Source organism: Acomys minous, assembly GCF_964271855.1.
Source record: "Acomys minous genome assembly, chromosome: 15".
Classification (NCBI taxonomy): domain Eukaryota; kingdom Metazoa; phylum Chordata; class Mammalia; order Rodentia; family Muridae; genus Acomys; species Acomys minous.
In genome coordinates this window covers 87762669-87779370 of record NC_140497.1, presented here as the reverse complement: position 1 = coordinate 87779370, position 16702 = coordinate 87762669, and the positions used below count along the sequence as shown (strand labels likewise).

Below are 16702 nucleotides of genomic sequence, written 5' to 3'. Positions count from 1 at the left end.
GAGACACAGTTTCCTGCTGGACCTGGAACTCTATTTCTGCCCGACAGTGCTGAGGTTACACAGCAACACCGAGCTCTGTACATTGAGGTAGGGACTTGAAGATGTCTTCCTGCTTATGTAGCAAGCACTCTGAAACCGAAGCACATGCCCACTGCACCTGGTTGTTTGTTTAACTAGAGGTTGGCCTCTGGTCCTCATCCCTGCATGGCAAGCACATTACCAGATGGGCCATTTCCTAAACCTCCTCGAGTGCTTTTGTTTGTTTTGTTTTGTTTTTGAGGGTGGGTCTTTCTACATGAATGTCCTTGGAACTGACCCTGTAGACCAGGCTGTCCCCACCTCTCAAGTGTTCAGATTAAAGGTGTGTGCCACCAAACCCAGGGTATTTTTGTTTAATTTGGATTTACATATGATAGCATATACATCACTGTTAACATGTGTTCACTTTATGCCAACAGAGATGAATTGCTGAGTATTGATTTAAATTTTTAAATGAAAATATAAAGCAGCTCAGGTGGCATGGATAAGTTTTTCTAATGTGAACACAAGTAAATTTGCCTTTAACAGACCCATGCACAGTATATAATTATATGTAGACATTTAGAAAGCTAACTTACTGGCTGGGTTGTTGGTATTTTTTACAATGTTTTTTAATTGTGCGTATGTGGTGGAGAGTGCATACACATGCCATAGCACACGTGTGGACATCACAGGAGACCTGCAGGCATTAGCCCTCTCCTTCCGCAGTATGGACTACAGGGAATTGCCTTTCCTCTCAGCCATTTTGCCAGCCCCTGAGTTGTGGTTTTAGTACCTTAGAACCTAATTATGTTCTTTTTAGTTCTGTGTCAGTTTAAGCAGAAAATAAAGACAACTATGCTCTAAAATGTCTAAGAAAGTTCAATCATTTTTATACTAACTGGGTTTCTCCCCTTTTCTTGATGCAGGAGACTTTTCAAGAGCTTGGGATGTTCTTCTTGACCACATTCAGTCGGCTGCGCTCAGCAAAAACAATGAAGTGTCCCTGGCTGCTCTGAAAAGCTTCCAGGAAATCTTACAGATTGCATCCCCTGTCAGAGACTCCGAGAAGCCCGAGACGCCCATGGTGAACATGCCCGTGCCTGTCCTTATTGGAGGCATTTCGGGGCCAGGCCTAAGCAGGCCATTTGTAAGGACGGATTCCATTGGAGAAAAACTGGGAAGATACAGCTCTGAGCCGCCTGTGGTAACGGACGAGCTGGAGGACTTGAACCTCTGGTGGGCTGCCTGGAGCACCTGGTACAGGATTGGTTCTGAAAGCACAAAACCACCTGCGGCTTTTGATAAGCTGACCTTCATCCCCAGCCAGCCTTTCCTTACGGCTCTGATTCAGATATTCCCAGCGCTGTACCAGCACATAAAAGCTGGCTTCAACATGGACGACTTACAGAAGTTAGGAGTCATTTTGCACAGCGCCGTTTCGGTCCCCATAAGTTCAGATGCATCCCCTTTCATCCTTCCGTCATACACTGAGGCGGTTCTGACAAGTTTACAGGAAGCTGTGCTTACGGCTTTAGATGTTCTCCAAAAGGTAATGCGATCTGATAGCTAGTTACATAAGAAGTAGTGAATATGGGTTTCCGGATTTTTTTTTTTTTTTTTTTTGCAGCAAGTTTCAGAAGATAAATTCAGATTTTTTTGAGATTGGTATGAATAAATTTAAGATTGTCAGGATTTAAAAAAAAAACTTATTCTTTCTGATATTTATCCGAAAAAAAATCACTTCAGCTCTGTTTTGAGCCATCAAGAAGCTGCTTGTGTCTTCTAATCCGAGTTCACTTAAATTTAATCTCGAAGTTGTTGATAGCCTATACTAAGACAGAAGGGTGACCTTATGTAGTGTTTTTCTTACTACAGCTTATGTGTGTTTTTAGCTGTGTGTTTTGTTCTTTACAATAAATCAATAAATAGATCTAAAAATCATCGAATAAAGACAGGCTGGGAAGCAACACCATATAAAAATATGGTTTTTAGATTATCAAGGAAATTGATATAACAGTTCATAACTATCAAAGTTCTAAACAAGCACTGACAAGATGGCTGCCCTGGTTAAGGACTTGGCCAAGCCTGATTTACAGTCCCCAGGACCCACATGGCAGAAGAACGCCCCAGAATTGTTTTGCCTGCCACACACATCCATGGTACAAGCATGGATGCAAAAGCATATGGGTAAAAGAAAAAAGAAAAGCCAAACCAAATCCAGTGTGATAAGTCATGTGTAAGCCCAGCACGTGGAGGCCTAAGGCAGGAAGGTTCTCAGGAAGGTTGAGCCTAGCCTTCTCTACAGTGTGACACTCAGGAAACAAACAGGAGCTAAAAAGGCCCACTCAGTCATCAGCCAGGCCCAGAGAGAGCCAGGCTGTGCAAGAAACACGTTGTGAACAGCTCAGAATTCAACAGATATGACATTCAGAGATTGTTTGAGGTGTATGAATTTCTCAAGTGAAATCAAAGTAAGTTTTAAAAATTGTAGTAACCCCACTCTGCTTAGATTATACAAATATATTGTGTATACATTTCCCTAAAGTGAGTAAAACAGGTTTTCTATCAGAAAATGTCATTTGGAGATTCTTGAACTCTCAAAACTGCATATTCAGGTTTGCTATGTGTGTATAGAAGGTATTAAAAAAAACCAACTTACACTCTTATTTCCAAGAAAAAAATCCAAAATTTTACTTTTTAATAGCTCTACTTTGGCAGAAAAAGAACAAATATAATTGTTCATTATGGCTACTACGAATCTGCTCTGAGCGTTGACTCTGAAAACAAAATGTAACATCATTCCAGAACTAAGTAACTAGAATCATTTTTGCATGATTTATTTATGTTTCAGCTATAATGCCTGTGAATACATAGCCCAGGCATGGGGCTGGAATCAGCTGTGTGCATGAGCTGTTAGCATTTACACTAAAGGTAGTCAGCTTCATCTTGACCTAATGCTGGTCTCGTGGCTGCGTTGAGGCAAATCTCAGATATGCACCTCAGCCTTCTCTGGCACTTGTCTTAACATGCTTGACCCTTGTCTTCCATGTTAAAGAATAAAGCATACTTCATGAAAATAATTTTTAACCTGACTAAATATTTTGAGGTTGCTTTTTGCTTAGTAATTGTTTAAATAGTTCAATTTGAAGTGTCACAGGATGGCATAAGGTAGTACAGTTCTTAAGATCCTTTAGGTGAGCGAATGCATGCACAAGAAAACACTTTCCTGGGGTTTGTACTATGCATCCTAATGGTCTCATTTTGTTTCATAGGCCATCTGTGTCGGACCAGAAAACATGCAGATAATGTACCCAGCTATTTTTGACCAGCTGCTGGCATTTGTAGAGTTTTCCTGTAAGCCTCCACAGTATGGACAGCTGGAAACAAAGCATGTTGCAAATGCAAAATATAACCAGGTAGTTCACAGTTGTGCTTATTCTGGTTCCCTAAGAAAGGGAAATTGTCGTTCATATGCATGTGTCTGTTGTGGAATAGAAGTATTCCTGGGAAGCCATGGCTGTGGTGCTCCTGTCTGCTCTGTGTGCTCTTCTCAGAGCTTACTTACCCTTTCCCTCCCCTCGCTTCTTCAAGAATGACAGTTCCACTGTACTTTTTTCTCTGCTGCCCTATTCTTCTACAAAGTGGGTGTAAATCCCTGAGGCTAATTTCCCCTTAAAATAGATATCTACAATGCAAAATGAAGAAATCTGTGTGTACTAAATAAGTTGTCCACTGCTGGTGTGAAATTTATACATTATATACATTTTTATAGCCTTGGCTGGCAAATTATATCTTTATTTTGACTTACAACGAAAGTAAATTCTGGAATGCATGTACATGCTGGTTTTCTTCACTCACCATAAAATTATAGTTATATATAGTCCGAAAAGTAGTTTTGCCATGTATTAATTTTCTCATTCTATTTGTCTTGCATCACACTGGAATCACAATAGATCCAACTCTTTGCACCGGTGAGTTATGTTCCTACCCTGTCCTAACCTGCTGGAGCAAGTTCAGCCCATCCCCCATCTCACTAGAGTGCTCTGTGCCCCTGTAGTTGTGGCTTGTGCCCGGTGATTTTTACAAAGTACACATGTTTTTGAAAACCTTGCATGTAATGTGATCTGATCTAGAACCAAGGCCTGAACTTGTAAGGAAAGGAGCTTTCTTTTCAAAACCAAAATTGCTTCCTCCAGTCCCGGTACCTCTTAACTCCTGGTGAAAACATTACTTTCTAGGCGGAATGGGTAGCCTTGAATTATGTACCATTCGCGGAAAGGTCTTTAGAAGTAGTTGTGGATTTGTACCAAAAAACGGCCTGTCATAAAGCAGTGGTGAACGAGAAAGTCCTCCAGAATATCATTAAGGTAATGTGTCCTTTTTATCTCTATACTTTTACTTGACATTATAAAATGATTGAAATTTCTCTAAGCAGTATATTAGGATAAATGAAGACATTATTGATAGTGACTTTACATGAACTGTATTTGGCAAACTCAATCTTTTTAGTCTATGAGGTCTGTTGGAATAGGGTGTGAGTGGCGCAGTACTAGGGCTTAAACCAGAGCCTCACAAATGCCAGGCAGTAGTCTCTCTGCTGAACTCTACCTCCAGCCTGGCATGGCTCTTCTTCCCAGGGATTGGTTACCGTTCCTAAAGAGTCCCCAAGCCTAAGGCTGCTCAGGGAGTGAACATCAGCTAACTGCTGCTGCAGACTCACTTCAAAAAGCCAGTTCTTCATATATAGTACATAGATCATCATGTTTGGAATTTCTTTTTAAAGATTAAACTTTTGTTCACTCTGTTTCTTCATCTTAATTTTCCCTCTATTTAAAGGACAAAGCTAGACCTAACTCTTATTCCAGGTTTTATATTCTTGCATGATTAATTTATTGCAGTATTAGAAAAAGTACATTAAGATATTTGAGTAAAATATAAAACCCAAGGAATTTGGGGTATGAAACTTGAAGGTACTGGTATCTCAGGTTACTAGCTTTCCCCTCAGCACTTGGAAAGTATAAGCAGTACTGGCCTCTAATGGACAGGAGATCCTTATGAAGAAGACTACTTTCTGCTGCGACCCATGTCAGGGGAATTGCAAAATGGCAAACTGTCTGTTCTTGACGCTTTCACTTCTCATGTAGTATTCTTATTGTGATTTTAAAGGAAGACAACTGAGGTTCAAAGGTGTGGGTGACTCTTTAATGACTCCTGTCTAGAAGACAAGAGAGACAGTGTTAGAGCAGTGCGGTTGTAGCACACATGTAACCCAGCCCTCGGGAGGCTGAGACAGGAGAATAGTGAGTTTGACTGTAACCTGAACTATATACTAAGAACACGTGTAGCTTGCAGAGCTGAAGTTAGCTCCGCAGTGCCGGCTATGTTTAGCATACAAAAGGCCCTGGTCTGGTTCTTAGTTCCAAGCAAAATAAAGTGTATCTTTCTAAGTAGTCTTTGGGGACTATGCCTAAGAATCAATCTTTCTTAATCACCTTTTCAGTGAATATACCTACACCGTTGTTTTTTCACAGTTGTTACATGGTGTGTTTTGTTTTGAATGCAGCTATGTGTGTTTTAACCAATCCTAACTGCTTCTCTTCAGACTCTCAGGGTTCCTCTCAGTTTGAAGTATTCTTGCCCTTCTGAAAGCACATGGAAGCTGGCGGTAGCTTCTCTGCTCAAAGTTCTCTCCATTGGGCTGCCTGTCGCCCGGCAGCATGCCTCTTCTGGGAAGTTTGACAGCATGTGGCCAGAATTAGCCAGCACTCTTGAAGACTTCCTCTTTACTAAAAGGTCAGCTCATTGATCTAAAAGGAGGAGCCTTTACAGAGATGGAAGACTGCAAAGATGTCTGCAAGTGTTGAGATGTGTGTCTTACTCTGTATCCACTCATTGGGTCATTGTGGGGCTGCCTGCACAGACAGGAGGGCATTTGATGTTACTGAGTTGCCGACAGGAAGTGGCTAGAGGAGGAAGGGGCTGAGTTCTGCTCACTGTGGGAGAGACTCATGCTTGATGCAAAGGACCTGGTGCTCAGAGTGCTTTTCAACTGCAATGTCCAAACAAAGCAAGGCTGCTAACCACCTGGCTGTAGGCAGGAAAGTGGACACTGTGCCTCTAAACTAGACGCACTGGTGCTATGTTTATACACATAACATAAAAGAAAATAGTAACTCCCTTTAAGGGTGCCAGAATGCCTCAGCCCCAATAGGAAGAGCTATTGTATCACTTGACTATTGTTTGTCTCTTTTCTGTTTGTTTAGGAAATGAAATCAAGTCTTTCTTTTTTCTTTTTCAGCATACCTCCAGATAATCTCTCTATTCAAGAATTTCAAAGAAATGAAAGTATTGATGTTGAAGTAAGCAAGATTAGAAAAATTTCTTGTTTTTTTTTATTATAGATGGAATTTGAAGATTTAAAATTTTTAATTTTAGTAGGGGAAGGGCACGTGTGGTGTGTGCATGTGTGCGGGTGTGTGTGTGTGTCTCCCTGTGGGTAGCTATATGTAGGTCAGAGGACACCTCTGTCGAGCCTTCCATTTTACATAGATTCTGTTCCTCCTGAGTCAGCTTGCCGACCTTACCGCTTTTAGCTTTGAAGTTTTGATTGGGTGAAGGACTTGGACTCTATTGTCATTTAAGTGAGATAGCAGAACTATTTTTTGGTTTTCAAGAAAGGGTTTCTCTGTGTAGCCTTGGCTGTTCTGGACAGCTTGTAGACCAGACTGGCCTTGAACTTAGAGCTCCACCTGCTTCTGCCTCCCAAGAGCTGGGATTAAAGGTGTGTACTACCACCATCCTGCTGAGAGCTGAACTTTAAGCCAATAAATACATGATTTTCAGGTATGGGCACTGTCATAGATCTGTAAAGTACAGCCTCTGTGACTTTACTGTTTTAAATTGTGTGTGAGCTTTTCCTTTAGAGGACAAAATAAATCAAGTTACGATAAGGTATCTGTCAAAAATGAGTGTAACTTTAACTTCTCAAAGTTTCTGGTTATACAGTACGTTTAATATTAATTTTGAATGTTTTAGCATGGGTATGTTTCACATGCTGAGCGTTTTTCTATATATTTACAGCTGGGTGAGGATCAACGTATGTTAAAACTGTAGTACAGTAAACCTTAGCATTGACTTTCCTTGTAGGTAAGGTGGATGAAGGAAGCAGTCTTAGTGGTTAGTCATGTTGCATAGTACTAGTAAAACACTTATATACTTCCATCAGGGAAGTTTCTTTAATTTTTCTAAATGAAATTTAACTTTTACTGTAGAAATTGTAATTGATTGAGTGCCCTTTGCTCTAGGTGGTCCAGCTGATCAGCGTGGAGATCCTCCCGTATGCCAACCTCATCCCTAAGGCGTTTGTGGGTCAGATGATGACCATGCTCAACAGGGGCTCCATCCACTCGCAGTCGTCCTCCTTCACAGGTGCCGGCTCGCAGGCCCACAGCGCTGGGAGGAGCAGGAGGGCTAGCAGCATGCCCGGTCCTCTCACTGCTTAACTCTAGACCAGGAGAATGGGAGGGGGCAGCTTTTGGGATGTGGTTTAGACTGTTTTCTGAGAGTAGATGCAGGTGTGTTCATATTTGTAAGTTCTGACTAAGTTACGTGGTACTTCTGGAATCTGATGAAGTTGTGTAGGTTGACAGAAGTCATGGGTTATTGTAAGGAATACAATGTAGGTGGACCACTGAGTATGCTGGCTCCGTTAGGCAGACAGTGGCTTCCATTTGTTAGAGAACAAACAGTGAGTGCCTGTGTGTATAAGGGTTATGCTAGAAAGGCACCGCATTCTTCAGAGCATTGTAAGGATCGGCACCACAGTAGTTAAAAAAAAGGGGGGAGGGGGCTGTGTTTAGTCTGGAAAGACTCCCATGCCTCAGTGGGAGAGGATGTGCCAGGGTGGGTTGGTACCCATGGGGGATCCTCCTCTTCTCTGAGGAGAAAAGGCAGGGTAGTAGGGGGAGAGGGATTTGAGGGTGGGAATGGGAGGGAGAAGGGAGGGGGCTGTGATCAATCTGTAAAGCGAATAAATAAATTAATTAATGAAGAAAAAGAAAAAAGAAAAAACTCCATAGTCATAAGACTAGAGAGGCTAAATAATGAAGGCCATGACATTGTATCTTAACCTGAGCTGCTATCTAACCTGTTTTGTTAGTATTCCTGTTTATTAAACTGTGTATTCAAATTTCAGATGTAAGTGCAACATCATAATGGGGTTTTCTTTCTGTGAGATTATACATTATATATATACCCATTTACTATACCCATGAATAATTGTGAAATTTTAAAGAACATTTATACAGTTCAACCACTAGATGGCTCTCTTGCTGCTTACTTAACAAACTAGGTTTTTTTCCACCCACCCCAACATTTAAAAAAAAAAAAAGCTTGGCCTGTTAGTTTTATCAGCATGGGAATTTCAGAGAAAAATAATTAAGTGTACTTAATTTTTATATCATACCCATATTTAAAATGCTAGGTATTTTCTAGGGCTCTGCATAAAGCACACATTCCCTCAGCTTTACCTTGACATTTTCTACTAACATACATAGGAAGACATTCCATGCTAACATAGTTCCATGGTCACTTGGCTCTTGGCTCTTTAGCATGACTTGAGAGCCAAAGTTCACAGACTTCTAAAAGGAAGGCCAAACCAGATGAGTAAATAAGAAAACGAGCTTACTGGTCCATGATTCCAGATGAATAAGAGACCACCACCATCTCTGCCGGGGACGTGTGGAGGCAGGCAGGCATGACAGCTGGAGCAGCAAGCTGAGAACTTACATCCTGAACCCCAGGCAGGAAACTGAGGATGAGCAAGAGCTAGAAGTGGGGAGAAGGAGGGTGGGAGAGATTTGAGACCTCCACCCTGAATGAGAGAGAACATGCCTGCGCCAGTCACGTACTTCCTCCAGCAAGGCCACGCCCCCTAAGCTTCCCCAAACAGCTCTTCTACCTAGGACCAAGGGCTCAAATGGCATTTTCCCACGTGTTTTGTCAGTCACACGGTGTGAAGCAGAAAAGGTGAAGGAGAGAGTGGGTACTGTGTACAAGAATTGCTTTGAGTAGTTTCATTGGAGATGGACACATTGGAACTATTGTGAGAATCTTGACTTTTTTTTTTTAAGATTTGTTTATTTATAATTTATACAGTATTCTGCCCAAACGTGCACCTGCACACCAGAAAAGGGCACCAGATCTCATTGTAGATGGTTGTGAGCCACCATGTGGTTGCTGGGAACTGAACTCAGGACCTTTGGATGACCAGCCAGTGCTCTTAACCTCTGAGCCATCTCCCCAGCCCTTGACATTTGGAAACATCAAATAAAATGGAAGCATTGTGTGGGGGTGATGGCATGCCTGTAATCCCAACATGGGAGAGGCAGAGGCAGGCGGATCTCTGTGAGTTCAAAGCCAGCCTGGTCTACAAAATGAGTCCAGGACAGCCAAGGCTAACAGGGAAACCCTGTGTCAGGGGGGGGGAAATGGAAACATTAAAAAAAAAAAAAGCATAGCCTCCATTGTTGGCCTCAGACCTTGAGCTTCTTGTTCTCGGGCTGGAGTTGCAGACGTGCCACCACAGCCACCTCATGTGGTACTGTGGATCAAAGCTGAAATCAGGCCCAGAGCCTCACGCATGCTACACAAGCATTCTACCCACCAAGGGACATTCCTTGCCACTGAGACTCATTTTGTAGTATTGCCAAAAGATCAGAAAATGGATCAACAGAAGCTTGCTGCCAAGCCTGGTGACCTGAGTTCAGTCATAAATTCCACATAGTGAAAGTCGAGAACTGACTCCTACAAGTTGTCTTCTGACTTACACACATGCGCGCGCGCGCACACACACACACACACACACACACACACTCACAGTAAAATTGAAAAAGAACATGTGGTTTCACATTGCAAGAGGGAAAACTGTTATTTACTAGATTGTTAAGTATAGGCTGTGTATCAATGCCTTTCATCTTACTACTGAGTGCATTTTATTCCTAGCTTGCTAGGCTCGTTATTAATGTGCACTGTTTTAACATCTTATTAACAGCCAAATATTACTAATTTTACAGAAGCAGAGATTGACATTCGTTTGAGAGAAGAATTTTCTAAAATGTGTTTTGAAACATTGCTCCAGTTTTCGTTCAGTAACAAAGTCACAACACCCCAGGAAGGCTACATCTCACGGATGGCCCTCTCCGTGCTTTTAAAGAGGTCTCAGGACGTCCTGCATCGCTACATAGAGGATGAGAGGCTGAGTGGGAAGTGTCCCCTCCCAAGGTGCGTGCTTAATTAACAAGGAGATACAGGGTTATCATCATTAGGAACAAAGACGGCACAAAACCACGAGATTGTTAGTGAGGCTGACAGTCACAGCCTAAGCGTTTGCAGGCTTCGAGGCAGGTACATAATTGTTCTGTTAGGCCATCTCAGCCTCTCTCGGAGATAAGGCGCTCTGTGATATCAAATTACCTTCTGAACCTAAAACCACCGTTGAATCTGAAATAGATCCTCTGCCAGAGGTTTCTGCATAAGGACTTGTGGGTTTGCATGAAAGCAGGATCTCTTTCTCAGAGGCAGGTGGATCTCTGTGAGTTTGGGGCCAGCATGGTCTACAAAGCCAAGGCTACACAGAGAAGCCTTGTCTGGGGGTGGGGACGGGGGGGGGGGGAGAGGTTAATGACTTCCAGGGATATCCTTGATTGTCATTTCTTGATATCTGTCACTCGGCCATGTCTTAATCCGAGTTTCTTCCAATCAGGCACTTGTCCTGAGCTGATCACTTCTGTTATATCCAATTAGTGTTGGCGGCAGGAACTCCAGAGTTAAATCACTGCTGAACTAGAGGCTGGAATCCAGCAAAGGACAGCCTTAAGTTTTTAAGATGTAGAAACTGGAGTTTAGGTCAAAGCAGACAGAAGGGAAACTGGCTGAGAAGCAGATCACCCCCACAAATCTCACGTGCACCTTGTTTCTTGACCAGTTTCTGAACTTAGAACTGACCTGACAAAGGGTACAGATTTTCTTTTTTAAGCATTCATATCTTATAAAATTGCCCACTACCATACCTATTTAGGTTTCCCCAGGAGTATATGAATGCCTTTTCCTCAATTTTTAGTATCTTAAAATTCTTTTCTCATTCAGTGTTTATTTTACAGTTTTCTAATTTGGTGAATGAAATTCTCAGAATCACAATCTTGAATTTTAAATTTCTAGATCATAAACTATGTCACTCTGTTCAACTGTATGTACAAATCCATCCCGATATTTGATTGTGGACATGATTAAAAGTGGATTAAAGTTGTTTCCTTATGTGCACATGCAAATGAATATTTTTACTAGATCATAAATACTAGTTCAGGAAATCTCTTTCCTTCCTTTTTTGTCTTGAATATTTCTTTTAACTGTATTCTTGTTGTTTATGTGTCAGTATGTGGGCATTAGTCCAAGTGCCAGAAGAGACCAGATGGCTAACCTTCTGAAGCTGGAGCTTCGCATGGCTGTGTGACGTGTGAGCTGTGTGACGTGGGTTCTCAGAATCACTCAGATCATCTGAAGCACAGTACACGTTCCCAGTTCCACTGAGCTGTCTCTCCCACTCTACCTACTTTCTGTGATTTCAGCTCTGTGTATAGCCATCTGGTGTTTCATTCTGTGTTATAGTATTTTGAGTTTTCCTTAAGCAACATTTCAATATCAAACTGCTTGCAAAGAAACTTTGGTGCCTGAGATACAGTTCAGCAGAGCCCGATAGTAAGGCTTCTAATCTCAATAATCAAGAAATTGAGGCAGGAGGATCAAAAGTTCAAGTTTATCCTCAGTTATAAGTTTGCTATCAGCCTGGGGAATGTGTGAGATCCCGTCTCCAATTTAAAAAGAAAAAGTTTTGTAGTGCTCTATACTACACTGGAAAGGCCTGGCTCTCTGTGGCTTGCAGATCGGATCTGTGCCAGCAGGAGAATGCACCATGGAGGCAGAGAGCCATTCCTGTTGGGGGAAAGGACGGGACCAGGGCATCTTTTGACACTTTGGTCTTTTTTTTTGTTTTGTTTTGTTTTTTTGTTTTTCTTTTTCTTTTTTTGGTTTTCGAGACAGGGTCTCTCTGTGTAGCCTTGGCTGTCCTGGACTCACTTTGTAGACCAGGCTGGCCTTGAACTCACAGCGATCCGCCTGCCTCTGCCTCCCGAGTGCTGGGATTAAAGGCGTGCGCCACCACGCCCGGCCCCCGACACTTTGGTCTTTTATTCCATGCTTATTCTTTATTATTTGTTGTTTGCTTTATTATTGTTAATTGCTAAATAGGCCATATCAGAATTAATTTCAGGCATGTTTCATGATTGTCATATAAAAATACAATAAGGAAATGAAAAATACTTGGGTATCATTGCAGTTTTGCATGTACTTTTAGCAGCATTGTAAAATATATATCAGCTATTAAAAGTATATTTTTTATTTAATTTTGGCCAATTTCTATTAATATTAGTTGGAAAATAAACAAAAACTTGTATTATAGTAAAGTTTTAAAAGCATGTATTATAAGCCACATTGTTTTTGTCAGGTGATAGTGACTCATGCCTTTAATCCCGGTACTCAGAAGGCAGACACAGGCTGAGTTCAAAGCCAGCCTGGTCTACAGAGTGAGTTCCTAGATACCCAGGGCTACACAGAGAAAACCTGTCTTGAAAACCCAGTAATAATAATAATACGTAAATAGTTGCCTGGCCTATCTTGTAAATGTAGATTGTCAGGAGTTGACTTACTCCTTCATTGATAATTTGGGTAAGAATAGCTACAAACCAGTAAATTCTTGTATTTATATATATTTGTTGTTTATATGTTTGATGATTTTTCCTTTTATAAGAATTTTAACATCTTTTTATTTTATTGTAGTCAATATTTTTCAAAAATTGTATCTATTTGTGCAAACTTTGTGCGTAAAAATATTAATAACATGTTTATCTAAAAAATCCTAAGGGAAATCATCTCTCATTATTTTCAGGCAACAAGTAACAGAAATCATATTTGTCTTAAAAGCAGTCAGCACTCTCATTGATTCACTTAAGAAAACACAGCCCGAGAACGGTAAGTGCTTGGGAACTTGCTAACCCTGTGAGGCAGTACATGCTGAGTCCTGTCTGTTAGTGAGCAGCATGCCATTACTAAGGTAGCTGACCTGCAGAGCGTGACCGCCACTGCACTCTTCTCCAGTTCTCGTGATGACAAAAGCTCAAGTCCATTAGGATGTCAATTCAGGAAAATTAATTCGTACTGTTTGATCTTGGCCTATTAAAATGGCCTATTTAAAAATGGCCTATAAAAAGACAAAACAAAACATGGTGGTAGGTCTGCAAGATGGCCTGGCCTGACAACCTGAGTCAGAGCTCCAGAACCCAGATCAAAATAGAAGAGACCCAGTGCCACAGAGGTATCCTCTGACTTCCATGCTTATCTACACGTGTAGAGGAGACATGCACTGATACAAAATTACAAATTACTTTCTTATGAAAGTAGTGTCTGGAGAACACGTGAGATGCTGTCTGACCTCCACACATACATATGCACAAATACAGAAAAAAATTTAGAAATTAGAATAATGCTGTGAATAAATGAAGTGAATCCATAATTTATAATGGCATATTAGTAAAGCAATATGCTTCATTAAGAAAGAAGAAAAGCCAGGTGTGGTGATGCACGCCTTTAATCCCAGCACTCGGGAGGCAGAGGCAGGCAAGATCCCTGTGAGTTCGAGGTCAGCCTGGTCTACAAAGTGAATCTAGGACAGCCAAGGCTACACAGAGAAACCGTGTCTTGAACCCGCCCCTTCTCCAAAAAAAGAAAAAAACAAAAAGAATGCTAGCCTTCAATAGCAGAATTGTGTTGGACTGCACATAGCCAGTCCAAGGCTGATGTAAGAGAGTGCCTATCAGGTGTAGAACCACCAGGCTCCACCTCTACTCAAAAACTTTTTATTCTTGTCTTGCTATACTTTTGTTGCTGAAAGTGAGCCATTTGGAGACTTACTTTTTTTTTTGAGGGAAGTTTGTTTTTATTATTTTACCTGATGGTACTTGATGGTGTGTTTTGAATCGGTGATATAAATACACATAAATTAAAAAGTATAAAACCCCTGGTTGGTGAGGTGTCCACTGGGTAAGGGCATTCACCATCAAATCTGAGAACTTGAGTTCAGAAAGCACATAATAGGAGAAAATCAACTCCCACAGCTGTCCTCTGACCCCTGAGTGCCTGCTGGGTTGCACACACTAAATGAAGGTTAAAATGTATTTTTATTACTACTTTATTATTTTTTCATGTAAACACATACTTCAGTAACCCCCATGTTTTCTATACAAATAAATAACAATACCCCATTTGTAACCACTTTTTCTTCTCTACTTTTTATTTAACAAGGATTATGTCTATTCTTCCATTTTGATACATCTCTTTAGTATTCTTTTTGTAGTTTGAGGTTTTTCTTTTTTTTCTCTCCTTTATTAATTTATTCTTGTTACATCTCAATGGTTATCCCATCCCTTGTATCCTCCCATTCTTCCCTCCCTCCCATTTTTCCCTTATTCCCCTCCCCTATGACTGTTCCTGAGGGGGATTACCTCCCCCTGTATATGCTCATAGGGGATCAAGTCTCTTCTTGGTTTTTCTCATATAACTCAGGATGGCCTTGAATGCTACCTGTGTAGCCAAAGACAACTTTGAAGTACTAATCTCTTTTCTTCCATCTCCCAAGTCCTGAGTTACAGTACACCTGGCTTCCTGTCACAAAGTCCTTGGAGATTACAGTGGGTTTTAAAACATACTTTAAGAAGTTGAGCACACTTCCCTAGGTTTGACATCAGCTGTCTTTGTAATGTATCTCCTCTGATAAGCCAAGAATTAGTATAGCGGTTTGACGTTCATCGGCCAGAGTAGCTAGTCTCCATCTGCATGGTCTTCTGAGACTGGAGCAAAGGGCCACAGAAGACAACCCGAGCAGGCTGTAGTGAACTTGCAAGAGCAGAGCCTGGCCTTTTTGTTTCCATTCAGTTCCTTTTCTGATTTAAGTCAAACCCTACCCACCAAAGCAGAAATAAGAAGAAATATGGTACGGATTCTTTTATTATTATTACAGGCCATTTCTTTTGTGTGTGGAGGAGGGGGTGTACACTGCCGTAGCCCATATGTGTGGGTCAGATGACAACTGCAGGGACTTAGTTCTCTTCCTCCACCGCGTGGGTCAGGGGGATCCCTGGCAGCTGAGAAGGCATGGCTGCAGTCAGCTTGCGTGCTGAGCTCCTTACCAGTCTCAGTGCAGATTCTTAACACTTCAGACAGGGAAAGGCAGGAGCCCTCGCCCTCCATTCCCTCTTCTCACCAGTGCTCTGCAGCCCCTTCTGTCTCCCAACCCTAGCCTAAGTAAGCACGCTAAGGGAGTAACGCTGATGGTAAGTAGGTCAAGACATGTTAGGTGTGAAAAGGTCCCATAAGCATCTTCATTTGGGAAGCCATGAATTTTATAAATTTGCTGTGCTCTTTTCCTATATGCCTCTAGTGAATTCATATGAATTACTGGTCTTTAGAAAGAGACATGTCTGTCACATGTATGTGATATCTACCACTCTTATTTAATCAGCGACTTGTTTCAGAAAATGAGAGACACCACATTAAAAAAGACTCATTTTCTCCTTTTACATTGAAGAACTAAGATAAAGAGAAATTTACTAGCTTGACCAGGGTACCATGCACTACCTTATTCCAGGTGGAAAAATGTCACCACCTAATAAATTAAAATAAAGTGTATAATAATTTTTAAAGTGCTTTGAGCCAGGCATGGCTAACTTGGTAAGACCCTGTCTCAGGCTGAAAGGTGAAAAGAGGGCCCCAGGTAGTGATCAGTGGTTAACACATGCTTGCATGTATAAGACCCTGAGTCAGTCCCTAGGGCTGGGGAAATCCAGCACACAACAGAAAATGTAAATGTAGCATGGTTTCACTATCAGCATATTACTGCTTCTAGTGGAATATGTCTACCTACCTGAAGAAAAACATCCACTCGACAGTGGGTATGGTGAGCAAAGCAGGCTGGGCTCTTCCACCCAGTCTAGTCCTGCGTATTACGTATTAGCAAGCTCTGTAAGAAGACTACCAAATCAAAATCACTATCAAGGTCATTACTGAGAAACTCACGAGTAGATATGTTTAGTAGGCAAGTGAATAAAACGTTTTCTAATTGTTTGCGACATGCACACTATATTTTCTGACAACTATACAGAAAATAATTTGGGTTATTCTGTTTCTTTGTTAACTTCCAGAGTTTGTTGGTATCGATGACTCTGTCTGCACTATCATTTCTCTTTCCTCCTTGTAAAGATTTTGCTTACTTTACCTTACGTATATGAATGTTTTGTGTGCCTATATGGATGTGCACCACTTTCGTGCCTGGTACCCAAAAGGCCAGAAGAGGGTATTGCACTCCTCTGGAGCTGGAATTAGAAATGGCTGCTAGCAGCCTTGTGAGTGCTGAGAACCCCTCTACAAGAGCAGCAAGTGCCATCATCTCTTTTTTTTTTCGTTCTATTAATTTCATCATGAAGTCTTGTGCAATTAAAAACTAAAAGATGCTTATAGGACCATTTCTATTATTTTTTATATTATGCTTATGTAAATTGGCTGTCTGTACTGTTTA

The 16702-nt window shown here is 41.3% G+C and overlaps 1 protein-coding gene across 4 annotated transcripts in view; it reads left to right on the top strand.

Annotated features, from left to right (window-relative positions):
• Positions 1-16702, top strand: part of MON2 (MON2 homolog, regulator of endosome-to-Golgi trafficking) — a 69426-nt gene that overhangs the window by 51924 nt on the left and 800 nt on the right. For 2 of the 4 annotated variants that reach the window (XM_084759001.1, XM_084758999.1), the window contains 9 exons: positions 948-1570; positions 3294-3437; positions 3975-3992; positions 4260-4388; positions 5624-5814; positions 6320-6380; positions 7326-7449; positions 10095-10302; positions 13022-13104. In XM_084759001.1, coding sequence (XP_084615127.1) covers positions 948-1570; positions 3294-3437; positions 3975-3992; positions 4260-4388; positions 5624-5814; positions 6320-6380; positions 7326-7449; positions 10095-10302; positions 13022-13104 — 1581 coding nt within the window. The remainder of the gene's footprint in view (positions 1-947; positions 1571-3293; positions 3438-3974; positions 3993-4259; positions 4389-5623; positions 5815-6319; positions 6381-7325; positions 7450-10094; positions 10303-13021; positions 13105-16702) is intronic. The other 2 variants (XM_084759002.1, XM_084759000.1) reach the window with 1 other exon arrangement.